General features: G+C 41.1%; 1 protein-coding gene across 2 annotated transcripts; it reads right to left on the reverse strand.

Moving 5' to 3' along the window:
* Positions 1-120: 120 nt before the first annotated feature.
* tut7 (terminal uridylyl transferase 7) lies at positions 121-18,103 on the reverse strand. Of its 2 annotated transcripts, none has more exons than XM_084055293.1 (29): positions 18,009-18,103; positions 16,065-16,485; positions 15,419-15,576; positions 15,177-15,293; positions 14,867-15,044; positions 13,376-13,464; positions 12,963-13,014; positions 12,429-12,498; positions 12,187-12,313; positions 11,484-11,606; positions 11,258-11,392; positions 10,283-10,460; positions 9,235-9,878; positions 8,901-9,051; positions 7,969-8,055; positions 7,555-7,655; positions 6,501-6,558; positions 6,155-6,258; positions 5,944-6,033; positions 5,453-5,566; positions 5,275-5,352; positions 4,241-4,418; positions 4,017-4,064; positions 3,360-3,451; positions 3,154-3,269; positions 2,859-3,034; positions 2,232-2,305; positions 1,483-1,546; positions 121-1,403 (listed from the first exon to the last, which is right to left on the reverse strand). In XM_084055293.1, exons 2-29 carry the CDS (start codon positions 16,465-16,467, stop codon positions 1,345-1,347), a joined length of 3,864 nt encoding a protein of 1,287 aa, XP_083911419.1. In that variant the 5' UTR covers positions 16,468-16,485; positions 18,009-18,103; the 3' UTR covers positions 121-1,344. The 2 variants fall into 2 exon arrangements, with proteins under 2 accessions (XP_083911419.1, XP_083911420.1); XM_084055294.1 differs by lacking the exon at positions 18,009-18,103 and adding an exon at positions 17,908-17,992.
* Between the last annotated feature and the right edge of the window lie 1,861 nt (positions 18,104-19,964).

Raw genomic sequence — 19,964 nt, forward strand, 5'->3', positions numbered from 1 at the left:
ATAAAATGTTGGTTCCACTTTCTGTGTGGTCAAATAAAAGCAGTCTTTGGCTTATAATGTCACAAATATGCCCACAAAATACACAATTAAATCAAGACAATGAAGACAAGAAAAAAAAAGTTCTTTTTTAAAATTTAATTGATGAGCAGGTCTTTCAGACAGATTACTAGCAGCAACACATTCAATATAGTATGGAGCCTCACTGTGCAGCAACTGATCTGAGGCACCGTGGCGGCCACAAAACACCTGCCAAATTCATGATTTTATTAGCCTGGGATCCAGACTGATTTGCTCCCAACTGATTTTTTTTCCCCCCCCACTTCTCCGAGAAGCGAAGTAAGAAAAAACAAAAATCCGAACAGAGGAAATCAGTTTAGATTCCAGGCTATGGGTTTAGCTCCACAAAATTAATCCAAATGATCTCAAATTTAGCTGTCAGCAGTGTTTGCAAGCTTTTTCACAAACTGAAATACTTGATTAGTATAATGAAAGTCAAATACAATTTTCTTTTTTTTTTTAAATAACATAAATTGAGCGTGTAAATTTGAAGATAACACAAAGACCCAAGTTTAAATGGCTGTGTTCTTGTTGTACGAGTCAGTCATAGCAGCTCTAAGCATATACACAAACACACCAGGGTTTTTTTGAAAGTTGGGTGCTGAGGAAAGTGGAGGTCCACCATTCTTGGACGGACACGCATACGCAAAACACACACACGGGGCTGCATCTATAAAATCTACTTGTTTTAGGTTTATGATCTCAAAAACATAAAAATACAACCCTGAAAGTACATTATATACAGGGCGAGTAGTACCCTGAAACACAGAAACTACAGCTGCTTTCCAGGCTGGAGGAGAGAGACGGGTTTATGGATGTCAGTGCACAGGACAATTAAAATGTCATTTAAACGAAATTCGATAAAAACAAAAAACCCTGGCCATCAAAACTGGTAGGTAAACAAAGACATGAGGAGCATGCGTCATGGCTTGTCATGTTAAAATAAAAAACAAAGCTTAAAAAGACTCCTCTGCAGAGGAGTAACTGTTTAAAAAAACAAAACAAAATAAAATAAAAACATAAAAGGCCCTGCTTTGCTTCAAGTTAAGCCACTGGCAACCTGGCTTTGGCTTTTGTGGGTTCCAGCTGGCCATGCAGTCCAATTTTATTCTAGGTTTTGGGGTAAAAGGATTTGGTTGGATTTAGTTGCCGTCTGGCCGATGGAGACACTAGAACGAGGAGGTTTGATCATCTCTTCATTTGCACTAACTTCATACCCAAGGGTGGGAAACCCCAACCAGAGTATGAAGTAAGTGAAAAATGGCCGCTGTGTGAATATGGTTTTGTTTATTCCACCGGGCTCTTCCTATGACCGGGGCGTCCCAAGTGTCGGCTGGCTAAACTGCCTGAAAAACACAGGTATCCTTTAGCACACCAGAATGCTTTCATGATGTTTTGAATGGGAACAGACAGACAATTACACACCTGCTTGTGGACTCAATATCACTGGTTGTTTTCGCTTCTTTTTGTCCTCCTGTATAGGTACTCCCTATTAAAAAAAAATAGATTGAGAATATGTCTGAGTCTCTCTAAATACAGAATTTCCTTTAACATTACCTGCATGAAACACTGAATCATGGTAAATAAAAACTTCTAGTAATTGTGTCAACATTTCCAAGAAGACACCCTCAAATACAGGCATAAAATGTCAGTGCTGCTATCTACAGGTTGAAATGTTTACACTGCTACACCTTCTTCCCATGCCTAAAACACATCAGAATCTACTTTGATAGAAATTCACAATTGTGCAGTGAATTGGCCTGCAGTTATTTCAATCTAATCTGAAGACATGGACAGTTTGTCAAGGTAAGGTTGTCTGAATGCACTTATCGGTTGACTGAATGCACCGACCATCTAAGTTGACAATAAAACTTGTCAGTACCCAAGAAAAATAAGTACAGTAGCTGGAATGATTAAGACAAGACAATATTAACATGGCAAGACAATTATTCAGGGTCGCCAATTGCCTAGTGGTGAAGGCGCATACCATCGAAATTTAATTCCCGAGCCCGACAGCCTTTGCTGCGTGTCACTCCCCGTCTCTCTCATGCCGTTTCCGGTCCCTCTCTACTGTGCTATCCAAATGAAGGCAGAAAAGCCCAAACAATATTTAAAAAAAAGACAATTTAGATTCAGCCAAGATAATGAATAGCTCATGAAGTTTGATATCACACCTGTTTCTCCTTTTCTCTCATGTTCTTCAGATGGTTTGATGAGGAGTTAGGAGAGGAGGAGAATGAAGAGTTTCCTACCAGACACAGAATAAACATAATTAAAAAAAACAGATTTCCTTCCATGCTTTATGATGAGACCTTAGATAAAACTAACCACAACTTCATTCAAAGCCATGGTTACCTCCACCAACAGACTTGGATGGACGTTATGTTTTCACAACATTCCCTTTGCCTGTCTGTCTGTTAGCAAAATAACTCGAGAATGGGTAACCCGAGAATGGGTAACCCACTTTTGGGTTAAAGGGTCAAGGTCACAATCAAGGTTAGAATAACAGTGCCATATAGTCATACATCCAAAACAAAGATACTTAGAATTTACCAAATTTGGTGGGAATGATCACTTGGCTGCCTTGAAGAGGTGATTAACTTTTTGTTTGAACAAGCCAAGGTCACAATAAAGAGCAACTCATTTATATCTCTGGTGGAAATGGCATAACAGGAGTCATGACAGTTGCAGTTTTGGTAAAGGTATGCACTGTACTGAGTGCAATCTTTCTATTTGTTATGTTTTTCTTTTGGAAAGATACTGGGGGGAAAAAAATCAATTAATCATGATGTTGAATCTACCTGCAGGGCCTCTATACTGCACGCAGTCCTTCTTAATGTGGGCTTGAGACCCACACAGGAAACAGGAGCGCTTCTCATCCGGTCTCCTCCAGCGCTCGCCCTTCTGCGACATCTGCTCTTTGGCTCCATCTGCAGACTCCAGCCTATTGTTTTCAAAGTCCCTTCTCTGCCTGGACCTAGGCCAATGTTTACACCAAACAAAAGATTGTACCCGACTCCAAAAGTGCTGGTGAGGTATGCTTGCCCTTACATAAGTATTGCAAATCATAAATACATTCACTTTGATAATGCCTACTTTTTACGCATGGGGCAGTCTTTCATGAAGTGACCGATCTTTCCACAGATTCGGCAGCAGCGGTCATTAGGGGCCAGCTCTCCTTCAGTGAGAACCTCAGGATCGAAGAAATACTCCTGGGATGAATATATAGAGATGTCAGTGACATTGCTGTTTTTTAGACAGGTGTTCTACATCAATGTCTAGTTTTTATGATAAATACCAACCATCTGATGAGAGTATTCAGGGGGATAGACTTTGACTGGTGTCCCAAACACCCTTCTGCCATTGATGAAAGCCTTCATGATGAAGTTGGTCACTGTTTTGATGAAAATAAGAACAAAGATTTGAGTAATCATTAGGGATTGAATGTTAAAATGCATCAAGGACGACAAACTGTCAAGGACGAAATCCTTTTTTTGTAATAGTCGATTCAAAATGTTAGGTTTGAGGCATGTATGCATTGTTCTGTTCAATCAAATTAATTGGAGGTGGAAGCCTTGGGCCAATAGCCTAGTGAAACCTTTCATTTGGCACGGATGAGTGTCGGGTGCAGCTGTGAGTCAGTCTTGGAAATGACAAATGGACAAGACACAAGTACAGTCAGAGAGTACAGGTACAGCCTTGTTTGCTGTATGGGAGCATTACTGATACTGATGTGGCATTACCCATGACAATGAAAGAAAAGTAGTGGATAAAACAATGATACTGTGCAAGATGTATGGCTTGTGCTAGCGGCAACAGTAACATTATGTTACATTATGCAACCCCGTCGGCCGTAGAACATGCCTCCAACACGACTAGCAAAACATTCCAAGTAATCAGTGACACGTCACAAATAACTTCATGACATGTGAGAATAGCAGGGAAGGAACAAATCGTACTTCTCCTCGACAGGCCAGCACCCAGATTGTGATTCAGGTCAAATGGATCTATAATGGGCACAGAGGAGAGAGACAAAAGCATTACATGTTGCCAGACAAGGCACAAATGTAATTAATAATGCACAATTATTTTCAGCCAAGAAACTATGCCAACAATCATTTATTGATTCCTGGGTTTTATCTGTGAATAATGGAGATGTTTTGCTGCAGCTACCCAGGCTGACCTTCAATGACAATGTACTTGGAAGTCCACTGTTTATTGAAGGTGGTGAGACAGGCTTTCTGTCGGGTGCACACAACATGCTCCTTGAAGTCAAAATCTTCAGTGTAGAAGCGGAGCATTCCGAGCCACAGCTCCCCCACCGATTCAGTGTTCGTTCCATACTGCGGCCACCGTTTAGGCTGTAGACGGAAGATGACAGGAAAAGACCCAATTTATAATTTGTCATAATGTTTTGGTCACTCACCAAAAATAACTGGTCTACAAGTTCACAGATTGTGAGCTTGTAGAGCAGTTATTTTTAGTGAACGACACGTCATACAGCGACATATAAATCAGACCAATACCATGTTCAAGACACTATATTAGGTGGTCTGCAGCCAAATACAGACTCGATTTGACACTTCCAAGTGGCCTGTGATGCTTTCAGTGCGTCAATTTCCCCTGTGAGATCAATAAAGGTCTGTGTCTCCATCCATCTAGTTTATTATGCCACTTATGTGTACAGCTCGTTTATTTTGATCCATGTTCTGCAACTAAAACAAATGTAGAATACAGGCGCCTCTATTTAAGGCGGTCTGACGCAGAGTTGCAGTAATGTTTTCAGGCCCGCGAACTAATGGCTTAGAAAAAGATTACCGGTACCTGAGCCAAACTTACTTGCAGACTGCTGATCTACAGGCATACAGAAGCATGTTCTGAAGAGTGCACAAGAAACGGTGTACCATCAATTAAAAACTAAACTTTCCAACTGTGCAACACAATCTGCCTCAGATAGCTGGGTGATGTGAATTGTGCCATCATGGCGCATGTATGGACCAAATGTCGTTTTGATATGGTCATGCTTTCTCAAAATGTCATTTGAAGACATTTTGTCATTGCTTTTTTTTTCCCACAGAAGCTATTTCTATGCTTGCCAGTTGCCACCAATTAAGCATGACCATTTTATTATATCTGAATTTAACAGAATCACACTTCTGTCAACTTCTAACTTTTTTTGCACGTTGGACATACAGCACAATGAGGAAAGAAACCCACCAGTGCTTCCAAATCATCAAAGAAATAGATGTTCCAACCATCAACCAGAACTTCTGGTTTCTTGCTTCCGTCATAAATCTGCAACAAACAAGACAAGTTCATAGAGAACGATCATTTTCACCGAGTTAAGAGATCTATAGAGCCTAACCGATCATGTGCTCAGGTTTGGGTGCGTTACCTCCTGCAGTACAGGGATCACTGGTGGGTTTCTCTGCTGGAGGAAAAACAGGACCATGAGGGTGTAGGCGTAGGATGAGAGGCTTCCACGGGACGCATCTCCGATGTCACACATCTGGACAAATAACAGCCATAATTATTAGAGGTTTACACACATCTGAGAAGAATGCAACATGAAGTATTACAGTGATTCTAAACCTTTTTATTTCAAGGACCCTCACTTTGATATGCATTAGGCCATGGAAGCCCATTGCTGTTCATTTAACAGTGGACAAAAATGGAAACAAACAGACCCTTACGAGTCTGTTGGTTCCGTTTGTACCCTTCCAGGAACCGAATGGACACTTATGGGTCTGTAACTCTAACGATCAATAATTTAGCTGGGGACTCCCTGAAACCCCTCAAGTAACCATGGACCCCACGTCAAGAACCACTATAGCAGCAGTGCACACAAAGATGTCTGTTGTTGCCGTGTGCGTGTAGCGCGCTCACCTTGGCAAACACCTTCATGACATAGCAGAGGAACTTCACTCGTTTGTCGATGGCGGCGTACGATGCCAACAGATGTGTGTTGTGCAGGGCCTGAAAGTACACATGTCACATCATGTGTCATGCAGGCATCCAGTGAGTGCATTAATAATGTGTTAAGCCTACAAACTGATTTCAGAATATAAAAAGGATGAGTTTTTTCTGAAGTCCTTACCAGGGTGTTGTAGAGGCTGATGTCTCCTTCCAGCCCTGTGTGGACATGGAAGAACTTCACAATGGGTACCTTGGCTGTAGTGATTGGCAGGATGTTCCTCAAACCTGGGGGGAGTAGAGATGTAAGGAAGTGTGGAAATGGTACTGTAATATTTCAGGCTTCTATCTTCAGTTATTTGTTTATTGGATGGTGAAGAAACAACTGTCTTACAATTAAAATAAGTATTTGATTCTAATTCTATCCTTTTGCTTTGATTCGAAGAATCAAGGTGAAATAATATAATTAAACATTTTCAAAATACAACAGCGCAGTGGCAAACATTAGAATAAATTCAGCAGCATGTAACCTGGGTGTTTCTTCAGTAATCTGGCCAGGCTCTCAATGATTCCAATGCAGTCCAGACCCTGAAAAATACATTTTATTTGCATTTATTTAATCAAAAACTGTTCACACCAGCAACCAAATCTCTTATTAATAACACCTACCAGGGATACCAAAAACTCATGATACAATAGGATAACAGGTCCATGATACGATATCTATTGCTATATTTAAAATAAACGAATAAAAGATATGTTCCGAATGTTATGACATGCTCAGAATAGGGATGCTATGGTTCATGTGATTAATGAGATGCACAACGCTTGTTTCTATGCTTGTTCGAGGCTTTGTGCCACTTTATCTCGTGTCTCTTGGCTGGCAGCACTGTTTGACTAAAGATAAGTTAGCTACTAAGCTAAATGTTATGTGGATCAGCCACCAACAACGGTTTAGACATGGTAAATATTAATAACCAATAAGTGAGAGCAGCTTCTGTTCAAACTAAACAACACAATTTTCGCTTGTCACAGTATATTGTGTGCAGACATTTCCTTCTTTTCACTTGATTATTTTTGGGTTCCACACCGTGTTCAAATAACTGTGGGGATGTGCATATCCTACCTTTTTTCCGATGCCGTCACAGGCCCATGATAAAATTGAGACATTTTGTTATTGTGATAAGTTACATCCCTAACAACTACTGTACAAATAATTCTTTTTTTTTAAACCCGACCCACTATGAGAGATATCCAGTTGTTTGAGTGTTGACCAGTTGTTTGAGTGTTGAATGTTTAATTAACCACAATGGAAACAAGACTTTTGCCTTTGTGTGTCTCATCCTTTTGGCGTTTGTTAACTCGTACTACTGTACTTTAAGAAATCGTCTATAAAATATGCAATCAAAAAGGAATGAATTAGACAAAGGTTTTTCTACCAACCCTTTGTAATGGTGTACATGAGAATCAGAAACCACACGTGGGTCGACCCACGCATCACTACAAGCTATACACACAAAGACAACACCCAGGATTTGACTCTGTGCATGAATGGATGAAACACCAGTGATATATACTACTTACATCTGAGGTGGCTTGTCCCTCCATCACCATGCAGATATCCAGGTCACTCTGTCTAAAGCCAAAGCCATTTTTAGATGACCCAAACAACCGCAGCTTCGCTCCTGGTCCACAAGATGACACAAAAATAATTATTTGACCCACTACTTTCCTAGATGTAGACAATAACTGATGTCTTCATTGAGCAAAACTTAATAGAAAGAATGACACCCTTCATAACGAGGACCTATTTGACTGAAGTTAACCTCACCTTAGTATTAGTTTTTGATCTCATAATGTTTTCAATTTCATACTATAAGTGGATATACAATCTTGGTGAATGAGCATGGTTGATATAACAAAGCCAGTAAAAGCTTTTAATGCCAGTAAAAGCTTTTAATTCAACAAGGACTCCTCTAATTAGCATGGGGCCTTTACCTGAAAACTGCCTTCTGACGAATTTCTCCAGGTCGTGAAGGATGTACTCTCTCACGTCTATTTCCAGGGTGTCAGGGGCAAAGTCCTCTAGGGGAACACAAAGATCCACATTGAGACAGGACCAAACACTTTTTTTTGGTCTCCTTTACCTGTAAAATGTCAGGTAAAAACATTTTGGTTTATAATGAAATAAAGCTGGGTTAGATTAGCAGTTGGTCTGCCCCATCCCTGTGCTCATAATATCCAATCCCTTTTGATAGATAAACACGTTCAAGGTTTTCATTGAATGCATCGTGATCATCTACCGCATGTAATGTGTTCAGCTTGATGTACAGTAGCAGGTTATCCAATAATGTAAATAAAAAAACAGTCCACACTGCTCCACTTAGTAGATTTAATAAATTATCACCAAGTGGTAATTGGTAGCAATTTATGAAATCTACTTTGGGAGCACGGTTCAGTGTGCAGTCTTAATATGTTATTCTGTCCAGCACTTGGGATTTGGGAGGCGGTGGTGTATCTCATTGTTGAATGACAGAAGGCTGCCTAAATAGGTGAAGTGGTTCACATTTTCCACAGGAGGATTTGAGTCTTTTTTATTGATTGCCAGACCCAAGCTGCTTGTATGTCTTGGCAAAGTCAGGAGCAATTGCCCTTTGCTGCTATCCTCCATCTCAAAATGAGGTACAGAACCAATGACGATGGCTTAAAGTGTAGGGGCAATGACACAGCCCTGCTGTATGCAATGTCAACCATTAACGGTTCCGTTTCATCTCCACTGCCACCAAGAACTGTGACTGACACATCATCATGCAGCAGTCTCAGTATCCGGATGCATTTGTCTGGGCAGCCGACGATCTTTGCCAGATCGGCTGTCCAGACAAATGCATCCGGATACTGAGACTCCTGCCATACAGAGAACATACTCTTACCGTAGCACTGCTCACACACAGCGTTGAGAGTTTTCAAGAACTTCGGTGTCATTAGAGGCAAGGGTTCCAGCTCAACTTTCTTGAAATCTTCTGGGCAGTCTTTCTTCAGATGGCCGTCATGTTTACACAAGCTGCACACAACCTGGTGGGACTAGGAGAGAATAAAGGCAGATTTACTTACACTTTACATGCAAGCATCGCTGCCAATTAGTTGAACCAACTGTATCTCTATTCATCTTCAAATGCACAAGTACCACCAAAGTATTAAGTTGGTTTTGCCTGGGTTTCTCAACATTTGTTCATGTTCATATACACACACGCACGCCATATTTACCTTGCCTCGTGTAAACGCTTGCCTGGTGAACTCATAGCGCAGGCCGCTCGGTTTTTCATTCTTGACTTCGAGGCCCTCATCGCCCTCTACAGGTGGGTGTGACAGAATGATAGGAGCCAGATCCCCCTCCTCCTCATCCTCATCGTCCATGGAAGCGGGCGTCTCCAAGTCGGGGCCCTCTTCGTCAGAGAGGAGCTCCTCCCCTGAGACTTCGTCCACTAGAAATATCTCCTCATCCTCCGTGGTGAGGCTGTCTAAATGCTGTCGGCAGAATTCAGCGTCATCATCCCCCTCTTCTTCTTCCTCCACATCCTCATCCTCATCTTCAGAGAGGCTGTTTTTGCCAGAGTCTGCCTTTTCTTTTCCCCCCTCATCATCCGAGTCGCACTCTTCATGGACCTCCTCCTCTTCAATAATACAATCCGAGTCTTGAGGACCCTCTCCTTCAGGTTTAATTGTGGGCGCGTTCGTGCCTGCCTGCTGGACGGTCTCCTCTCTCAAGGTCTTAGCGTTGTGGTTGGTAGCTGCCGTGTTGTGTGGCAGGGCAAAGTACTTGTACGTGGTTTTCAGGCAGTGCAGGAGATAGTCAAACATTTGCTGACTGTTAACCGTGCGAGCCACATTCCTCTTCACGGCAAACGGGTCTAAACGTAGACAGGCAGACATGAATTTAAAACCGTGTCAGAGAGAATTCAGCACAGATGCAGGATTCCCCCTTTAAGATTCAATAGTCGGGGCCAGTATATTTAATTGTCTAATAAATAGCTCTAAATCCCGATATAGGGATAAACAACAAAACAAAAAAGCAGACAAAATCTTTGTGGGGTTCTGTTTACTAAAGAGCTGGAGAGATGGGGAGACTCCTGTAAAACACATACACTTTACAACAATGTTTACTATCGGAACATAAAGCTTTTATTCTTTTTACTAAAAACATAGCACTTTATACCCCCTTTAACAAGGTTAGTCCTGGAAGTTGTGATTGTGTGTTGATACCATTTATTCACAGAAGCTCAAACAAGGTCGACATCTTTATCAAGCTCTTTACCTTCCACAGCAATGCGTTTCTTTGGCCAGTCCTTTGCCTCGCGCGAGAGAACCACACTGGTGCGCACGCTCATCACATTGTCTGCCATGTTGAACTCCAACGAGTAGAAGCGAAGCATTTCTACCCACAGGAGGCCAACCTCTACTGAGGTGCAAGGCCTTTGGAACACCAGTGGAGCCTGTTTGGCAAGGGTTAGGATATATGTAAGGATATATGTAACAAGTAGCACTATGTAACTTCAGTGGGCAAAAACACTTTTGCGTGTGAAGGCCAACCTCTACTGAGGTGCAAGGCCTTTGGAACACCAGTGGAGCCTGTTTGGCAAGGGTTAGGATATATGTAAGGATATATGTAACAAGTAGCACTATGTAACTTCAGTGGCCAAAAACACTTTTGCGTGTGAATGAAAGGCCCAAATGCATAGAAACTACATTTTCAAATATACTCATACTTGTGGAGCCTAAATAATGCAGTAATGAATTTGGGGATGAGATTTAGCACTATCTGCTGGACACACGTTTGCAAGTACCTAAAATGTATGCATGGATGGTATTCATTCAAATCTCACTTGAATTGGGCCAGCATTCATCACTTCTGGTTTTTGCCTACAAATAGATTGGTCACCAGGATCTTCTCAAAACACTTCTTGTGTTTGTCAATGCTACAGGCCTAAAATCATTGTTTAGCTTGGATATTTTTTTTACAATCAAGTGTAATAAAGGTGAATAAGGCAACCACATATGTTCCTGGGAAGATGTGGTTCAAGAACAGAAGTTTTCCCTGAATGGATACACTCAAATTCATATATGTGAAAAGTTAATTTAAAAGGCCAGTAAGTGAACATAATGTGAATGTCTCATGGAACTAATATTGGTGTCTGTCAACATGTCTATTGTCCAACATAAAACAATCAAGTGGAGCCAGGTACAACAAAAACAGGCTATGCCAGCCTAGTTTTTTGCAGACAGAAATTACCTTTCCACTCTTATATGAATCCTCTACTGGCCGCGAACTTTCTTTGGATGTGGGGAAGTAAGTCCAGTGCACATATCCATCCACCAGGTGTGTGATATTGAAGTCAGACAGCTTGCTGAGAGAAAACTCCTTTATCTGAGGATGATGATGCATTTTTTGTTGTTTAAGTCATGAATAATGTGATGGTTTAATTTAACGCAAGATAAAAGGGAGAAAACTTGCACACCTCATGATGGTTCAAGTAGGTGGGCAGGAGTGGCTCTTTTCGCTGCTGCAAGAAGTAGATGACCATCAGGGCGAAGACATATGTTGGCAGACCACCTTCCTCTGCTCGGTCCACCTCACAGAGCTGAGACAACATACACAACATGTTAAAACTTGTGCTGTGTTTTACGCAGAAAATATAGCATGTGATTGCAATGTGTAACTTCAGCCTATGTGTGTGTGTGTGTGTGTGTGTGTGTGTGTGTGTGTGTGTGTGTGTGTGTGTGTGTGTGTGTACATAAACATGCTCAAGTTAATTTGGTTGCTATGGACTACATTCAGTGGTTGAGAGGTGGCCAATATGGTGATAGTAGGAGGTTGATAGGGTGTTTAGTAAGTGGTTTCTTTATTAGGCGGTTACTAGAATGGAATTCATTGGCTTTGCCAGTTTGTATATCTGGTCTAGAGCGAATTAGCGGATAAGTTAATGGTCTGTGCTTGTGTGTGGAAATTAACTGGAACTGTAAGTTTTGGAGTAGGCGAGCTATAGACCAATTGACACTGGCTAATAACGGAATGGAAACTAGGCTTTCCACAGGTACTACAGAAAGCATGGTGATGTCCACAAGGTGTATTAGGTGGTTACTTAAACATGTGAAAATGAAACCATTGACAGGAGAATGTCGTGTTCTGATCACAGGATAACGGCTCTTATAGAAACTCACCCGCGCCCAGTGTCTGAAGCCCAGGACCAGTGGAAGGAGGAGGGGCTCCTGATTGGCTATGGCAGACAAGTATGCAGTTGTGTGACAGGCGTTGTCATTTCCTGCGCTTACTTTGCAGATCAGACCGCTGCAGGAACAACAACATGATCAGTTTCCCAAATTCTCCCATGGATGCAGTGCCAACTCACAGGCAGTGATGAAATTAGCAGAGGTAGGTTCAAGAGCAAACAATGGAGACAAACCTCTTTTTGTCTTTGCAGATGACCACAGGCACCCTGGCATGAAAATCTGCCTCAAGGTCGACATAAACAGCTAAAAAAAACAAAAAACATTTATAAAACATGCATCTACGAAAGCTTGGATCTTAGCTCATCAGGTAGTTATTTTGTTCACTGCTTTGATGATAATTCTTGACAAGGAGCATTGCTGATCAGCCAACTAACTATTTATTTGACCTTCAAATTCAACCTTAAGAGATGGCTTAAAGCCAACCAAATTTGTAATCATGGGTAAATATCAGCTCTATTTGTCACTGGTGTCATTTCTCATACTTTACTGTAATTGTTCTGTCTCCTGCACTATGTCTACTTGTCTTCTTGTATTGATATGTCGGTTTTTGTATGGATAGACTTTTTAACAGCCTGCTCAGGGACTACAGATGAAAATTAGCTTCTGGCTAACTCTGGCTCATTTACATGGACGTGAAAACTGACATGTTGATTAATGTGCACTGTCCCTGGTAAATAAATAAATTGATAAAGGATAAAGTGACTCACGGCACACAGTGAGGCTCTCCTGGACCTTCAACAAGACGTCAGGCTGATGCATCTGTGAATACATTCCATTTCAAAACCTTTATACAACACAGTATGAATGTGGTGGGCCCAGTTTAAGTGGTATAAAGTATAAATCATAACAAATAAGGAACAAAGCGGGCAATGTCAAAGATAATTGAACATACAGTACACACCATTGACCTAGACCTGCAACTGTGAATCTTTTTTGCGATATTCTATCAATTACTTTATAGTGTTTATGTAAAAAAAAAAAACAGTATATCAAGGAATTGGCGCAAAAGAAACCCGATTTAAAAAGGTTAGCGCCATTTTATACTTTTAAAAATACATTTCTTCAAAATTAGTTTGATTTACTGTTGCAGCCCTAATTGACCTGGCTCTGTACTACTCACGTGAAGGGGGTACTGAATGTCAATGTTGACATCAGAATCTTGAAAACCAAACTTGGTGCAGGATGACCCATAGAGCCGGAGATTTATCTCTGTAAATGGCAAAGAAGAAGAGAGATCAAGAGTGAGGGGCCAAGAGTGAGAGAGGGGGAGAGGGAAGAGCCAGAGAATGTTCAAATCTGAATATCTATTCAAAATGAATTAGCGAATACATTAAGCCAAGGCGCTTGGCATCCAAAATTATTATCTCCACAGAGGCCAGTAATATCTCACATCTGTAATCCACGTATCTCAAGAACCGTTCGCCCGACGACTTCAAATTCGCCACACGCGTCGCAGACGACCCGCGGGAGTGCAGTGCCCTGTGTTGAGTCGGATAGGCAATTGTCCAGAACGACCAGAAAAGGCTGTGGCCCAAAAGAGCAAATTGATTGCCATGGCAACAACCCCTTGCCTAAGCTTGATCTGTCAAATTCCCCACATCTGCCATTTGATTACTTACTACTTTAAACAGTCAGTTTGCACTCTTCAGACATTTGTTTACCACTGCACAAGGACTTTCAAGAACCGTCGATCCCCCTATACTGATAACAGGGATCTCCATATATGGGCATAAAAGGGACATGGACACACAGATATAGAGATTTCCATATATGGGCATAAAAGGGACACAGGCAGACGTTTACAACAGGTACTCTGACTATGTGTGATGGGCATTGGATAACAGTTTGGGGCATGCATTCCATATTTGCATCATTCCCAACCTTCATCGTTACCGAGTAGGTCGGTGCCCAACGGGCGCCTGTCTAGTGGTAAATGCAGTTAAGTTGTGTCTCAAGAGCTGATCACATCAAACACGAAGCAGCTGGGCTGTCTTGTTGCATTGCAGGTGATAAACTATGCCTGATGATGTCTAAGGAAACTAAAGATAAAGTCATGGAGAGTGAAAATTGTTGGGTGTCGTTTATAATCTATGCGTACTACTAAAAAATAAAACTAGCAACATTGTTTGTACGAGTACGTTTTGTGGCTTACAACAAATCACGAACCATTGTGAGCTTGTAGATCTACCATTCTCGCCAAATATTAGCTTCAGAATAGAGCGCGGGCCAATGTGAGCCTACAGATCTGCCTTTTTTGCCAAATATTAGCTCCAGAATAGAGATGCTAGGGTTCAAGTGGTTAACGCACGAGTGAAACGAATAAAAGCCTCATCAGCCCTGCATGCATGTGACATTGCTGTGCTATGATTATGATATTTCAAACTGAAGTATTCAAATACTGTATGTTTGAATACCAACCTGTCAAACAAGTATCCGAATATTTGGGGCCAGCCCTACACAGTCTGCACATTAAGATGCAATACAATGCTCTTTAAATTGCACACATGAAAAAAAGATAATGGCAAAGTACTAAAATAGAATGAATATAACAGACAAATAAACATACGCAAGGGAAAAAATAGGTTATATAAATACGTTTTAGCCAGCTTACCAGGCATAACAGACTGGAGTAGCTCTTGCATGATGGAGACGATGCTCTGTCTCTTCTCTACGTCCTGGTCACTCAGGCCTTGCTCCCTGGCGACAGTCTCTAAGGTAGCACTCACTGCACTTATCTGCTCCTGCCCAGGGGGCAGGATTTCAGTCAGCATTACCTGCTCTCGCCTCTCCTAGGAACACACACACACAAGGTTTATATGTATAAAGGCTTTGACTACACAGTTACTGCAGAGTCAGAATATTGTAGTAGCGGTAGTGAATTTCAAACTCTACAGTGACAAGTGTTAATAAAATAGTCTCACCCTTGCTCTCCTCTTGTGCCACTTGTCTTTGACGTGACGCTGGGCATAAGGGATCGAGTCCAGCAGCATGTCACACAGACAGCAGGTGTACACAGCACTGGGTCTGCTGCGGGCGCGCTGAAGTGATATGAGAGAGGAGAATGTACGGTATACATAAGACAGTGGCCAGTTCCCAACAACTTAGGAGACTTGACTGCGAGCCCACGTAGCTCTCCGCTAGTGACTCTAGTGAGCGTGCTCACCTTTTTCAGGCGAAAGACTTCATCTCGGATAAGCTGCTCCTCTGCCTGTTGCAGGGCCAAGAGTTCTTTGGCCGAGAGCTGCGATTCGTCAATCACTGGACCCCTGTCTTCATCCCCAAAAGCCCTCCTTCGGTCTCCTCGGTTCCTTCGTCTTCCTCCTGGAGGGGCAAGAACAAATAAGTTTGGACCTGTATCCATGGAAGAGACATTCTAAAATATCTAATCCTTATAACATGCAGACTGTGGATCAACATAATATTTGAGTAATTATATACCAGTGCTTAGGGCTGTCACGATAACGAAGTATTACATGACGATTAATTGTCACTCAAATAATTGCGATTAATGATTTGATAACCTATTAACCGAAATATACAAAGAAATTACTGACCTATTTAATTACATTATCCTTAAAAAATAAAAACATTAGTAGTGGAAATAGCCGATCGCGATGCGACGCGTTGTGTGCTTGTAGATCTGCCATTTCCACTATTTTTGAAAATGTTTTTCAACATGGAAACGATTATGACAAAATAATTGCAATTATCTCAAATAATTGCAATTAAACGATTATGTAATCATTGTGACCGGTCTACCAGCACTCAGAAATAAAAGTGTCCCATTCTTTCCCCGTTGAATTCCTCACCTGAGCCGTGAGCAGTGCCATCAGCAAAGTCCCTCTTGCCCTGTTCCCGGTCCTCCCTCTGGTCCTCTCCAAGTGAGTTCTTCTTCCAGTGCTGCGAACGCTCTCTCCAGTTCTCCTCTCGGTTGTTCTCAGCACCAGGGAACCGCTGGAAGCCATCCCTCTGTAAGGGACTGTGTCCACCCCTGAACCCCCCAGGAGAGCTACTCAGGGGGCCATGGCCCCCCTTCTTAGGGCTGGCGTGGTAAGGCCTGCCCTGGTTCCTCTTGGTTTGGTGACTTCCCTCGTTTTTGGGGCTGAATCCCTGTCCCTGGTCCTGCATCCTCCAGCTTTCTGTCTCATCTGTCACAATGCCCCTCACCCGACCTCCTGCCTTGGCATAGCGAGGCCTTCCTGACTCTTCCATGGTGGGCTTACACTAAAACTGTGGGATGAAGTGAGTCATGTTCAGTTACAGATGGTGCACATCCAAACATCGACGGGTGCAGGATCAAACTAAATAAAATGAAAAAAAAGAAAAAAAAAAAAGTCTGCACACCGTCTTGATGCTCCCAACATAATTCAACTAATAGTGGTGGTAAAAAAAACGTTTCGGCCTTCGTCAGGTCATAATTTTTTTGACCACTCCATTCATTATGTTGAGAGCATCCAGACCTTTTTTTTTGTTCACAGTTACAGATGGTGCCATTTACTCAGCAATATAATTTAATTTTACAAATATCAGAAACCCTCCTGGTCATAAATGTTGGCTCAAAGTCTGACAAGATCATCTTGTCCTAGACTGACAACAACCTATGTGTTGGGTGGCAGTCATAAATGAGAATGACAGGATCTTTTATGAGGGACAATATCTGCAGATGAAATGAAACCTACCAATTGGTAGGTTTCATGTCATCCTTTTGTTTACATAGTCACAGAAATGATTAAGTAATGTCAGTCAAACCCCCTGTATGATTTCTTAAACTCCTGGAAAGCTAGTTAAGTAGTTAGCAACTGGGAGGCTATGTGTTGATTTTTACTCACTAAAACAGACCGGTTCTTTGCAACCCCTGCGTAGTGTAATGGTATGCAGTGGTGGAAAAAAAAAAGTCAAATGTTTTACTTAAGTAGAAGTATCAATACTGCAATGTAGAAATACTCTGTTACAAGTAAAAATCCGGAATTCAACATTTACTTGAGTAAAAATACAAAAGTATTGGTATCAAAATTAAAGTACTCATTTAACAGAATGTCCCATTTCACAGGTTTTCAAATATATAAAAGATATTTTGAAAATAGCAGATCTACAAGCTCACAATGCGTCGCATTATGAGCTTGTAGATCAGCTTTTTTTCAAATGAAGTATAAAAGGCGGACGTGGTTAATGCATGTTTTGTAATAATCATGAACATCTGCAAAGTAACCAGTAACTAAAGTTTTCAAATAATTGTAGTGGAGTAAAAGTACAATATTTGCCTCTTGAGATGTAGTGGAGTAGAAGTAAAAGTAATGAATATTGGAAATACTCCAGTAAAGTAAAAGCACCTAAAAATTGGACTTAATTACAGTACATACATGTACAGTACTTAGTTACTTTCCACCACTGATGGTATGTACCACATTTACTAAAACCCATTAATGTACAATATAGAGTGGGAAGACTAGTTGACTAACCATAGCGTGCTAAAAGTGTAACTGACTTTTAACGTTACTTCCATTTACCAGCCAGTGACAGCTGGTCGGTCAGGCTTTCTCGATAACAGAAAATAACAGTAACGTTAGCATTACACATATTATTATAACAATGTAAAGTTAGGCCCAGTTAGCCAGCTAGCAAGCAAGCGAGCTAGCTTGGTTGTTAGCTTACGTTAGAAATCAAAAGATCTTCTCTCTTAACGTAAACAGAATTTAAAAACTACCCGTGAAAATGACTTTGAAGTTACAAGTTAAATAACCTCAGTCAAATACCTGGTGTCTTTATATGGACTGCATAGTGGCACAACCTGCAGCCTCTCTGTGATGTTTGTTACTTGAGTTTTAGGAGGAGGAGGGACCACTGTGCTGTTATAAGGCCTGCGAGCAGTGTTGCCAGGTTTTTGCGCGAGAAATAAGCAACCAGGCCCACGAAAACAAGCCCAAAAGAAGCAGCAACCATGAGCGCTATATATCGGCTATTTTCGAAAAAAATCTTGGTGAAAAAAGTGACAAATTAGAAAGATTTTTTTGAAAGATTTTAACAACACAAATCCGGTACGAGGGTCCCTGGTAAAATATATTTTCAGATGGGGGTCCGTGGACAAATACATGTTAATTTGGGGGTCCTTGACCTTGACATGAAAATGTTTGAGAAACAAGCCCAAAATAAGAAACTATACTTTAAAAACAAGTCCAAACGCAACGCGCAACTGCCAATATTTACAAGCAACTTTACAGAAAAACAAGCCCAAAGTCGCTTATAATAAGCCGACATGGCAACCCTGCCTGTGAGTGACGTCACCTAAAGCTAGTTCTAAAAAGCATCAAGTCAGACATATTTAATAACAATATACTTCCGGTAAGTAGACTACAAAGTAAAGGTAAAGTATTATGATAGCTCCAAGTTGAAGGTGACACAGCTGTTTCTTTTCTCCATATGGGTAACTGGAGTCCCTCAGGGCTCAATACTAGACAGTGTATTTTCTGTTTTGTGTTATTGTGGGGAAAGCTTTTAAGAAAATAGCAGATCGACAAGCTCACAATGCGACGCAACAGCTTGTCGATCTGCTATTTTCAGTGAAAGCATTCCCCACAATACGGATGCTGGGGTTTAAGTGGTTATGAGCATCCCTATTCTTGGCATGTCATGATAGCATAGGTGAAAGTTAGGTGAAAAGAGCAATACAAGCTTACAAGAAAGTAGGCAAATGCAGTGGTTCCTTTGGGTCTTGATTTTGGGGGGCCCCACATGACAGTAAAGTGAAAGGTAAGGAAAAGAAAAGGTTTTGAGACCTTATTAATACCTTTAAAAAACAGACCATTACTTATCTGTAGAACCGAGTCAAACTAAATGTAATGCCTCAACTCCTATACGATTCCAAGTGCTTGTCAGGGTGGGGGGTCCCCAGTTCGAATATGATTTTTAGAGGGGGGGTCCTGGATTCAAATATGATTATTTTGGGGGGTCTCGGCCTGAAAAGGTTGAGAACCACTGGGCTAATGGCCAACTTGTGTGACTGACAATGGTCAGCAGGTTCTGAAGCTGATAAAAGAAAAAAGGAAAAATACACATATTCAAGAATGTCAGACATAAGCTGGCTTTTTAACAGATTACTTTATGAACTGTGTTGGTCTTATATTGTGTCAGACAGATGGACAACGTTTTGGATCTAGTGGGGGGAAAAGGTAATTTATAATAAATAAACTATAGGAGCAGTGGCTGCTATTAATACGGCATCCGAATCCGTGTATGCAGCGTTTACACGGATTCATCCGCTGTAGGTTAGGTGGTGTAGGCCTACAGCCACTGCTCCTATTAGTTAGGAATAGGATAGATAAATGCAGAGGTCAAATTCTACATTTACAAACATACTGTAGAAAATACCCCAACAGCAACTACAGGTGACACATTTACGTATTTATTTATTTATTTATTTATTTATATTTGATATTTATTGACATTGTTGATAATATTTTTTGAGTTGAAAGTCCTCCTTTTTGTTTGGGTTCTTTTCTAAAAAAAATGTATCAGCTCCAGAACTTTGTCCATGACCATGCGTTGGCTTTGAGGTTCAAGTATATAAGTTTATAATTTTATGGATTTTAACATATTTGATATATTGCAAGAGACCCTATAAGCCTAACCTGTACTTTATTCTGATTATTTTGAAGGTATCCACTCAAACCTGCTGATCCTTTGAGTATCTTCATACAAAAGTCAATTTGTTT

The sequence above is a fragment of the Gymnoscopelus microlampas genome, assembly GCF_963454915.1.
Source record: "Gymnoscopelus microlampas genome assembly, chromosome: 4".
NCBI classification, from domain to species: domain Eukaryota; kingdom Metazoa; phylum Chordata; class Actinopteri; order Myctophiformes; family Myctophidae; genus Gymnoscopelus; species Gymnoscopelus microlampas.